This window comes from Mycetomoellerius zeteki, unplaced genomic scaffold (genome assembly GCF_001594055.1).
Source record: "Mycetomoellerius zeteki isolate Tzet28-1 unplaced genomic scaffold, Tzet1.0 scaffold249, whole genome shotgun sequence".
Classification (NCBI taxonomy): Eukaryota; Metazoa; Arthropoda; class Insecta; order Hymenoptera; family Formicidae; genus Mycetomoellerius; species Mycetomoellerius zeteki.
The window spans coordinates 188139-199061 of NW_017257226.1; the positions used below are offsets into that span (position 1 = coordinate 188139).

The 10923-nt window shown below is 31.9% G+C and overlaps 2 protein-coding genes and 1 non-coding gene across 3 annotated transcripts; 2 read left to right on the forward strand and 1 right to left on the reverse strand.

Moving 5' to 3' along the window:
* Positions 1-1512: 1512 nt before the first annotated feature.
* Uba2 (Ubiquitin-like activating enzyme 2) lies at positions 1513-6917 on the forward strand. The gene is made up of 8 exons (XM_018449571.1): positions 1513-1682; positions 3091-3245; positions 3328-3615; positions 4117-4184; positions 4787-5005; positions 5078-5335; positions 5914-6506; positions 6578-6917. The coding sequence occupies exons 1-8, from the start codon at positions 1539-1541 to the stop codon at positions 6815-6817; spliced, it is 1965 nt and encodes a 654-aa protein (XP_018305073.1). The 5' UTR covers positions 1513-1538; the 3' UTR covers positions 6818-6917.
* A 590-nt stretch (positions 6918-7507) lies between these two features.
* On the reverse strand, positions 7508-10774 carry LOC108723638 (carbohydrate sulfotransferase 11). The gene is made up of 5 exons (XM_018449536.1): positions 10508-10774; positions 9844-10040; positions 8342-8461; positions 8006-8149; positions 7508-7913 (listed from the first exon to the last, which is right to left on the reverse strand). Exons 1-5 carry the CDS (start codon positions 10772-10774, stop codon positions 7529-7531), a joined length of 1113 nt encoding a protein of 370 aa, XP_018305038.1. The 3' UTR covers positions 7508-7528.
* Positions 10325-10396, forward strand: TRNAD-GUC (transfer RNA aspartic acid (anticodon GUC)). The gene has a single exon. It is a non-coding gene; the product is annotated as a tRNA-Asp (tRNA).
* Positions 10775-10923: the final 149 nt, after the last annotated feature.

The following is a 10923-nucleotide window of genomic DNA, read 5'->3' on the forward strand; positions in this document are numbered from 1 at the left end:
GCTACGACTTCTATTTCATGCGTCGTCTACAATATATGGAATAAGCTTGGTTTAAGAAGTAAGATTAAGAAATTGACCAATCACAGTCGAATGTGAGAAAAATAATCGACTGTGATTGGTCAATTTCTTATTCTTACTTCTTAAACCAAGCTTACTACTTGTATTGTAGACGGGTCAGTAGACCCCGCATAATATTCAAGACCGTCTTAAGTACAATCTTAAGATGTCATGAACCAATCAGAGGGCCGTATAAGTAACTTGCCGTATTAGTATGAACTAAGGCACTAGATATGTAGGTATTCTCATTCGCCATCTTGGTTCCACTTGATTGATAGGTTACAGTACGATTAGTGAGTTTAAGATATATAAAGGTATATGTTAAAAAGAGCCTAAATTTTGATAAAATACACCGAATTAATCCGTTTTCGCGTAAAAATAAAGATTTAAGAAAAAAATGTCACTCTGTCCTGCGAGATATTAATCCTTAAAGATCCTTAAGGATTAATATCTCTGCTATTAATCCTTAAGGATTAATCTCAGGTTACTAATCCTCTGTTATTAAACATTAATCCTTAAGGATTAATATCTCTGCGAAGCAGACCTTTTTCTTGTCAAATCTTTATTTTTACGCGAAAATGCATCGATTCAGTGTATTTTTATCAAAATTTGAGGTGAGCGGGTTCCTCTTAATTAACATTTACCTCTGTCACTAATCGTACTATGGCAATCAAGTAGAACCAAAATGGCGGATAGGAATGCCTACATATCTAGTGCCTTAGTATGAACGAAAGCATTGAAATCCTATGGTTGAACTTTACCGGCATAAATTAACGGTTACGGCCATTATAAATTAGACTTTCTTCTTCTAAATTTGTACAAACGCGTATTGTATGTACGCGATAGAAAGTACCGATTCCCCATGAGGAGTACTTTTCGAGCTGCGTAGGTTACGAAAACCAATCGTAAATTCGTTTAGCATTTCTGTTAGAGTGTACAACAGAAATTCTAATCAGCAATTGGTTGCATTAGTTCCGCACTTCTCTAATCTTCCGCGAAATACGCCCAATGCCGGCTTTCAGGGTGCCTTCACATGCGGCGTACCTTGCCTAAGCGTAACCTGTGTATTCTAGTAATTTACTAAAAGTTACGCCAGTTTAAAAGTACCTCATTCACATGGTGCGTATTTCGTAAAATTCGCGTAAAACATAACCAATAATTTTATAAAGCTAACCAATGACAGATCAAACTTTCTTTTGTACAATAGAGCAAAAATACTAAACGGCTCCTTTATTGGTTGTTATTATTTAGGCGTATTGTTAAATACGCGTCATGTGAATAGGGTACTTTATACGTAAGAATATGTGAAAGCGCGCTCAGAATGGCGTATTCTAGTAAATAAAAAGTAACGTATTCTAGTAAATTACTAGAATACGCAAGTTATGCCGTATTGACGGCGCCTTTAGTATAGGGACTCTAGCCGTGACACCGGTCTCTGTAAACTGTAAAGTGATTTCAGTTGGTAACTGGCAAGTGGCAGGATGGCGACGACTATAAACGGTGTGTTCCGTGAAGAGATACGCGATGCTATTTTACGTAGCAAAGTACTCGTCGTCGGCGCCGGCGGTATCGGCTGCGAGATCCTCAAAAACCTGGTTATGTCGGGATTCGCCGACATTGAAATTGTAAGTATAATTTTCTAGTTAACGTAACCTCACTTTTGAGCGATTTACATACAGCGTCATCGTAGGGTTGAAGACGCAAATATACCTAATTTCTCCATCGTGGAAAAAACCCTCGTTTTATTCCCATTAACGATGATAAATATGAAGTATTCTTCTTTTTTGTTTTTTTTTATATTGATATTAACACACTTCATTGTTTTAAATAATGAAAGCACTACGAATATCTGTATATTGTACGATACAAATGTTTCTGCTGGATTGAGACGAGTTTTTCAATTTATCGATTGATTGATCGCATTATGCGCAAAATTCAACTTTGTTTCATAAAAGTTGTCTTTGGCACAATATGATTGATTAATCGATAAATTAAAAACTCAATTCTTTTTTTCTCTATCTTTTCTTTTCTGTTACAATTGTCTTATTCATTTCTAACTAATTGATTTGTTTTAATGTTTATTTTTATTGTAATTTGTATATTTTCTTATCATATATGTTTTTCAATCAATATTAAATTACTTCATTATTGATGTTTTGCTATTTAATTATATTTCACATATAAAAAGGAAGTCTATGAAGATTATAAAGATAGAGACCCTAAGATCATAATGTAAGCTATAACAAATTCAACATGTTGATTTTTTCCTAAGCTCATTCTACAATTGTGTAAGCATAGTTGTAAGTAGTTATGGTTGTAAAAATTGACCAACCAATCTAGGATTGGCAAAAACCCAATTTTTTTCAGGAAAACCTAAATTTTTAGGGTTTTTGTGGTTCGTGAGATTTTACCTTTCGACAAACTACTAATAATTGAGCCCATTAAGATGTTTAAATAATCATTTAATTAATATAAAATTTAATTATGATAAGAGTAAAAATTGAAATATGTTTCGACTCACAGAGCCTTCATCAGTTCGTTAACATAAAATTCCTAATTATATTCTATCATATATGAATCATAGCCTATCTTAAGTACTATTGCAATTATTAAGTATAATATTATTTATATTTTTTTGATAGAAACTGTATAATTTATATAATATAATTAAATCTATTTATAAATTATATATTATATTTATATATTATATAACTTGTATAACTTATATATGTATTATGAGTTTAATAAATTGATAATTGAGTGATAAATATGTTTCTTTTATTAAGTTTTTGTTTGAAAATGCTAATCTAAGATATATTAATATTATACAAAACAATGAAAAATTTGTCATGCATCTGGGTTTTTGTAATTTGTACCTGGATTTTTGTATTTGGGTTTTTGTACAAAAATCCAGTTTTTCTATACCAACCCTGGATCAATCATAGTTGAATGTAAGGAAAATATTTGACTATAATTTTTTTCATTATTATAATATTATCTTCAGATTGTTCTCAATTAATCATTATTTTTCAGATTGATTTGGACACAATTGACGTCAGCAACTTAAATAGGCAGTTCCTGTTTCAAAAGAAACACGTGGGAAAATCAAAAGCCAGTATAGCATGTGAAACGGCATTGACATTTAATCCAGATGTCAAAGTGATACACTATCATGACAGTATTACGTCGTAAGTTTATTTTAATGCCTTGTTTTATTTGTAGCAATGCCGACGTATTCATTCGATGTTCTAAAACTTTGTGTGTTTGCAGATCAGAATTCGGCTTAACTTTTTTCAAAAGGTTTACAGTGGTTTTAAATGCTCTTGACAATAGAGCAGCCAGAAATCATGTAAATCGTATGTGTCTAGCAGCAGATGTACCATTGATCGAATCTGGCACTGCAGGTTATGAAGGTCAAGTTGAACTCATCAAGAAAGGCTTGAGCCAATGTTACGAATGTACGCCTAAAGCTGCACAAAAGACTTATCCTGGCTGTACCATTCGCAACACACCCAGCGAGCCTATTCATTGCATTGTTTGGGCTAAACATCTTTTTAAGTAATTATTACAAAATATTTTACGTTAAAAAGATATTTTATTGTGTATTGCACTGATTAAAATGTGTTCGACTCCCGGCCGAGGTAATATTTTTCGCAATAAGTTTAATTACAGTTTTTCAGCATATTAATATCTTTGAAATATGATGAGTGTCGAAATGATTAAAATTTAATTTAATTCGCGAAATTTACTATAGTGGTTTAATTGTGTTTAGTCCGGAAGTATTTCGGTGCACAGTTCGTTGGACTACAATTGTGATATATATGTCAAGTACATATATATCATATTTAGTGATTCAAGATTGAATTATTTAAAGCATTTTAAGATCTAGCTTCGACCATATGGGGCTCTTATTTATCGGTTGTGTCTCTCACATACGCGGTCTGAAAAATGATAAAAATGTGTAAATTTAATTGAATTTTTATTTTTATTACTAAAAATGAATTTTACGAACAATAATTCTTAATCGATTTATTTTATAATGTGGGATAAACGTTGCAGTCAGTTATTTGGAGAAGAAGATCCCGATCAAGATGTTTCTCCGGACACTGCAGACCCTGAAGCGGCTGGTAATATAAATTATACTATAATATATGATATAATTTATAACAATAATTATAACAATAATAGTTAATAATTGTTAATACAATTAGAGTATTTAATTACGATGGTCTTATCTTAAGAATTATACAAATATTTTTAATGTTTATAATTAAATTTCTTATTTTCTATTATTATTTGATCAGTAATAAGTTATTATTGATAGCAAAATATAATAGTAGAGGGAAAGGAGATAATATGGGTTCCCATTTTATTTTTTGTTTAATTATTTTTAGTTATATTCAAGTCAATGATATGTCGAATGATTATTGATCTCAAAATAGAATAACAGTACCTTAAGAATTAACTTAGAATATAAACTCATTACTTACGAACATCAACTACATTAAACTTGACATTAAAAATCATACAAAAAACTTGGATATATCTCGTAATAGAGTAATATCAATTGTCAGCAAAAAAAATTGCGCTAGTTGTGGCAATTATTTCACAATTTCGATATTTAAAATTAAATTAAAATCTTTTACAAGAAATGGTATTTGTAACATAATTGTAAGTGGGAGGCTCACATTGTTATCTTTTCCTCTACTAATAGTATTTTAATATATAGATATAGCTGGAGAAGAGGCTTTGCAAGCTGAATCCAACAATAAAGGCAATATTGACAGGATTTCCACACGAGCTTGGGCCCAATCTTGCGAATATGACGCAGAAAAACTATTCACAAAGCTCTTCCATGATGACATCAAGTATCTGCTGAGCATGGACAATTTATGGAAAAAGCGCCGATCTCCAACGCCATTAAAGTGGAGGGAACTGCCAGATGGAGGTTTGCTACTATCTCACACACAAATATCTCTCCCAATTTTCTCAATGAAAATAATGTATTATTTTCTTGAAGTGGCTGGATGCAGCAAAGAGATCAATCAGCCTGGACTGAAGGACCAGCAACGATGGAGTATTTCCAAATGTGGCTCGATTTTTGCAGAATCGATGAAGACTTTGAGCCAAACATTGAAGTCTTCTCAAGAAAAATCACCAGGCAATCATTTGGTTTGGGATAAAGACGACCAACATGCTATGGATTTTGTTGCTGCGTGTGCCAATATTCGCGCGCATATCTTTGGAATTCCTCAGAAAAGCAGATTTGATATCAAATGTTAGTAACAGTTCCGTTTAATTGCATCTTTCTTGAAATAGGTTCCTGGAATGGGTTCCTGTTCATATTATACTCTCACAATCTCTTCAATTTAAAATTAAAGTATTATATATATGAAATAATATTCTCTCAGGATCGAATCTGGGAAGAGTGTGAGTCGATCGCTTTCGCAGCAACGAAGCGTAACTCAGCATCTCGTTCTTTCTTTTCAAAGTTACATACAATAACAAAGTTATATTCAAAGTTGTAAACAAAGTCAATTATATACAATGTACACTGCAAATAAACAATTTTGAATCATTTTTAAAAAATTGACATTTTTGGGATCAAATATTCGAATATCTATAACAATGTAGTTTTTAAACTAATTCTTCAGATTTAATAACAGTTGAAATCTAAATCTAAAAATTAATTTAATTATGGACATTTGAATAAGAAATCCCAAAAATGTCAACTTTTAAAAAATGTTTCCAACTTTTGATCTGAAGTGTATCTGCGTCTCATTTTGAACATTATTCAAGTTGTTCAATTACTGTTTGTAAAATCTTTGATTCTGATCTATTCTTTTTGTTCCTTAGCAATGGCTGGCAACATAATTCCGGCGATCGCCACCACCAATGCTATCATTGCGGGCATGGTGGTCCTCCATGCCTTCCGGGTCCTTGAGAACAATCTACGAGCCTGCAAATCTGTCTATTTGCGCTTGAAGATGAATCACCGCAATCAACTACTGGTTCCAGAAAAGGCAGTGAATCCACCTAATCCGCAGTGTTATGTTTGCGCACCTACCCCGCAGGCTACGTTGGCAGTTGACACCTCCAGCATGACTATTAAAGAACTGGAAGAGCTGGTACTTAAGAACAGACTCAACATGATCGCCCCCGATGTAATGATCGATGGAACCGGTGCTGTCGTCATTAGCAGCGAGGAAGGTGAAACGGAAGGCAACAACGATAAGAAATTGGAGGAGCTGGGGATCAGGAATGGAACGATTCTCAAAGTCGACGACTTCCAGCAGAATTATTCACTGACCGTCTTTATAGTTTATCGAGAGAAACCTGGTCCAAAGGACGATAGCCCGCAATTTTTAATATTGGCGGATAAGAACGCGCTTCAACCGAAGAAAAATGAAGAAGAGAAAACGGAGAAGTCTTCCAGCTCTAACGGACAGGTGAGCACTTAGGGAAATATTTCTCTCGATTACTTTGTTTATTTATTTGCTAAAAAAATATATTTTTGCAGAATGTGATGGAAACGTCAGAGATAGCTAAGAAACGAAAATATGAAACTGAAGCTAAAGTTGCAGCTAAGAAACGTAAGGTGGAAGTTGATAATGGTGATGATAGTGACGATATCTGCATTATCAGTAACGACGACGTAATTCATGACAATTCAACCGAACTGAATAAATTAACGTTGAGGAAACGGAAGCTTTCCGATGATGGTGATTGCTTGATAGTATGTGATGATGATAACGATTAACTCTGAAAGTAACAGATGAGCTTCAAAAGAAAGAGAGATTGGTTTGAAAACGAATTTGAAAACGTTTGAAATTCAAATCGAAACGAAAAAGAGATAAAATACAACAAAGAAAGATTTTAAAGAGAATAAAAGAGATAGAATACAACTGTAAGAAATAAGATATTTGTGCACAAAAATTAAACGCAAAAGTTTGAGTTATTTTTAAATATAACGTAATTTATATGTGAAAGAGTGAAAAAGTTTATTTTTTCCTATTAGTGACATACGAGTTTCATATTAACAGTTAATTTAATTTTGTATATTGATGGAATATATACTGTGTAATGTATCATCATATTATCATTACTATTGTCATTATCTTGATTAGTAAAAAAAATAGATGGTTTTTTTCTTATATACTAAGGTGTTTTATTGATTAATATTCTCACCTCGTCACTGCAATCTAGAATTTTTATTTAGTAAAATTATACATAATTTCATTTTATAATTAATAACACATGTTTTCAATAATTTAATGATTTCTAAATAAGCTTTCTGAAAAGAATTTATATTCGCATTTATATTTCTTTCATTTTATAAAAATATGAACATTTATTTTTAAAAAAATCAGAATATATCAGTTTACAAAAAAATATCACGTGTTTAAAAAATATTGTTATTTATCAAAAAGATTATTTATCATATGTTAAATATTACAGCATTTTTTGCTTGTCAATTTTTTGCTTCTGCACAGTGCAAATATTTGTCTAACTTATAATTATACATCTCGAAGTCGACTTTATACCTTTTATACAGCCGCAAGACCATATCAGTGGTCACGTTGCGAAAGTATTTGCATGCTACATTAAAATTTGTGACCCCGGTACGAGTACGTTGCAGTCTGGGCAAGTAGATGTTATTTTTATCTAATTTCAATTTTGTCAAGATGTAATTGATCTCTCCGAAAGTGTATTCGTCCAGCTTCAGGACGAAATTGTATCTCACATTGCAAACCGCGCAGTGAGTGTGATATTGGGCCCAGTGAACGTCATCGTGATCCGGAGGTTGTTTCAGCAACCATTCTAGAAATTCTCGGAAGCTGGGTACCACCTTCAGTCTGCAGAGAAACGAAGATTTTATACTACATTCTATATTATTTGAATTAATTATAGAATATGAAAATGAGAGACACAAGCATTCGTTGTATACCTTCTGTCCGCCAAGAATATTCTTTGCAGAACGTTGCCGCCCGATGCGTTGAAACGAAAGAGTTCTGGCCTCGAGAGATGAAGAATTTGGCGAGCATAGAGCCAGGATTGTGCGGTGTACTTACTGGTGTCTTCGATACGATCTCTATAAGTAATTTAAATTAATATTTACTCATCAAGATTAATCTTGGCGTTACAGAATAAATTAGCGTGAATTGGAATTACGATGGAATAACAAAGTTCGTATTTCTCTCTTCAATTTGTGAAAATCGTATCAGTTTTATCGCATATTATTTAAGTATATTGCCTCAGAGTATTTCATAACAAGATTAATTACCGGTATGATGAAATGAGTCGTTGAAATGGATGCCTGACTATAAGCAATTTGAAGATTGTATTATTGCTAGCAAAACGCTGTAGGTCTTTCAAATTTTCCGGCGATAGAAAGTCCACTTCTCTACAAATGCAAATTAACATTTTATGCATTAAATTAGTTTATTCTCATCAAAATAAGATGAAAAAAACATATGTTGAAATAAAAAAACTTAACATATAATTAAGGGGATTGGCGGAATAAAAAAGGCACAATTCTACTTAGGCCCTTTTTCCGGAGATTAGCGCAAATAAATAAGAAATTGATGTTGCTTACATTAATTAAATATGAACGTGTTTCGATTGTCCTGTGATGGTGAAAACGATATAATGTATGGAAAAAGGGCATAAATGATTTAAAATTATTAATGAGATTTTTTACCAGAGATTGAACGAAAATGATATGACAATAATGTGTTTTCATTACAACATATTTATGTTAAAAAATCTTACGAAAACTCAACAGATGATGATTGAACATTATTTATTTATTTCAATTTATTTTGTACAAGTAAAAGTAAAATATATTTCATATTCATTTTGCATTTCTTTTAGAAGACTGAAAATAAAAAATTTCTGCAGTTCATTGTCTTTCCTTTCTGTCGATTCTTACAATATTATGATCAATGTTAGAAAAAAGGGAACTAAGTGCATTTTTTAAATTGCAAATAACTTTTTAAATATTAGTCTCGGTAGTCTAATGGTTCAGAACGCTCGTACGGAATACAAGAGATTCGAGTTCGACTCCCGGCCGAGGTAATATTTTTCTCAATAAGTTTAATTACAGTTTTTTCAGCATATTAACATCTTTGAGATATGATGCCAGATTGAGCATCGAAATGATTAGAATTTAATTTAATTCGCGAAATTACTACAGTGGTTTAATTGTGTTTAGTCCGGAAATATTTCGGTGCACAGTTCGTTAGACTACAATTGTGGTATGTATGTCAAGTACATATATATCATATTTAGTGATTCAAGATTAATTTATTTAAAGCATTTTAAGATCTAGCTTCGACCGTAGAGCTTTAATTTATCGGTTGTCTCTCACATACACGGTCTAAAAATGATATTATTTTTTAAATATTGATCATAATAGAGAAATATTATAACATATAACTTCTCAGACATTATATAAATATACATTTAATACTGTTCCCATTTGTGGTATAATAAAAAAGTAACAAGTTATTTTAATTTTTAATCAAGATTTTGTGATTAGGCCTTTACTCCGCCTATCCCCTCAATTATCTTATAAATTACACAAAAAATAAAGTAAATTTTTCTGAATTTATTAAGAAAAGAGACGGCGTAAATATTTTGATTTCTATCAAGAACTCAGGATTTTTGGCATGATAGATCAGTACGTTGTCTGGTCTGCCATGCCACGCGATGCGCTCAGAATAACATCTGATAATGAATATATTTTAGATGTAAGTATTTAATTATAATTAATATTAGAGTTACTTGTAAAGATCATGGTCGACTTGTCGGTTGCTCATGACGGAAAATAATTTGGTGAAACTGGTGGACGCGACTTTGCGAATCCAACAATATAACGACTTATGTTCGACATTGTATAAAAAATGCCTCTTGATAAGAGGAGTCCTCAGCTTGTACTTCGCGCAGACGTTCGATATTTGTTGAAGTAGAGTCGCGCTCTTCTGTTCAATTAAAATTTTTTTTAATACAATTGTTATTTTTATCTGTGTAAAATAAATTGATAATCGAAAAAATGGAATAGAATCAAATGTAAAATTATTTTAAAAACTTTTTTTACATTAAATTTAAATAACTTTGAGGATTAAAAAAAGATATTCATTTTGATGATAAAAATTGAAATTCGGAATGATTAAAAATTTTGCAAAATTACGCACAGAGCGATTAAAAATTATATTTTGAGTTCAATTATTTATAGTACTACATTTTTCAAACTCTTAGCACCTCTTCCTCGATAGTATAGTGGTTAGTATCCCCGCCTGTCACGCGGGAGACCGGGGTTCGATTCCCCGTCGGGGAGATTTTTTTTTCCATTCCATTATATATTAATCTTAAGATTCAGGTCTACATATTTTTAGTTTCATTTTCTTCTCTTACTTAAATACTTATTTAAGTTCTCAGAGAAATATACCTGTAGGTCGATGGTTCCACCCTCTAATTCGTCTCTCCGCAATATGTTGATCTCCGACTCGACATTCTTAATTATCCTATCTGAAGTCGAAAAGTGGGGCGTTTGTTGCTGATGCTTGATCGTCACGCCTATCGTTTCTTTTATGTCGCAGTTTCTTCTCGTTTTAATTAAAATTATGCAAACAAGGAAGTACAACACTATGCACAAACTATATTTGAAAAATTGCGCTTTAACGGACAATGAATTGAATATCGCGAAGAAAGTCATAATTTACAATTTTTCAGTAGTCATAAACTGCGACACATTTTCATTTTATTAAAATTTATGTAAAACACCACTTAAATCCTTTCAAACTTTATATATAATAGAAATTCATGAAAAAGATTAGAATTAATCTTTGATGTCTATAAAACAAC

Coding starts and splice junctions, on each gene's coding strand:
- LOC108723638 (XM_018449536.1), bottom strand. CDS start 10,774: ATGACTTTCTTCGCGATATTCAATTCATTGTCCGTTAAAGCGCAATTT. Junction 8,462..9,843: donor GTCGACCATGATCTTTACAA/GTAACTCTAATA, acceptor TTGCATTTGTAG/AGAAGTGGACTTTCTATCGC. Junction 8,150..8,341: donor CGACTCATTTCATCATACCG/GTAATTAATCTT, acceptor AATTACTTATAG/AGATCGTATCGAAGACACCA.
- Uba2 (XM_018449571.1), top strand. CDS start 1,539: ATGGCGACGACTATAAACGGTGTGTTCCGTGAAGAGATACGCGATGCT. Junction 3,616..4,116: donor TGGGCTAAACATCTTTTTAA/GTAATTATTACA, acceptor TAAACGTTGCAG/TCAGTTATTTGGAGAAGAAG. Junction 6,507..6,577: donor CTTCCAGCTCTAACGGACAG/GTGAGCACTTAG, acceptor ATATTTTTGCAG/AATGTGATGGAAACGTCAGA.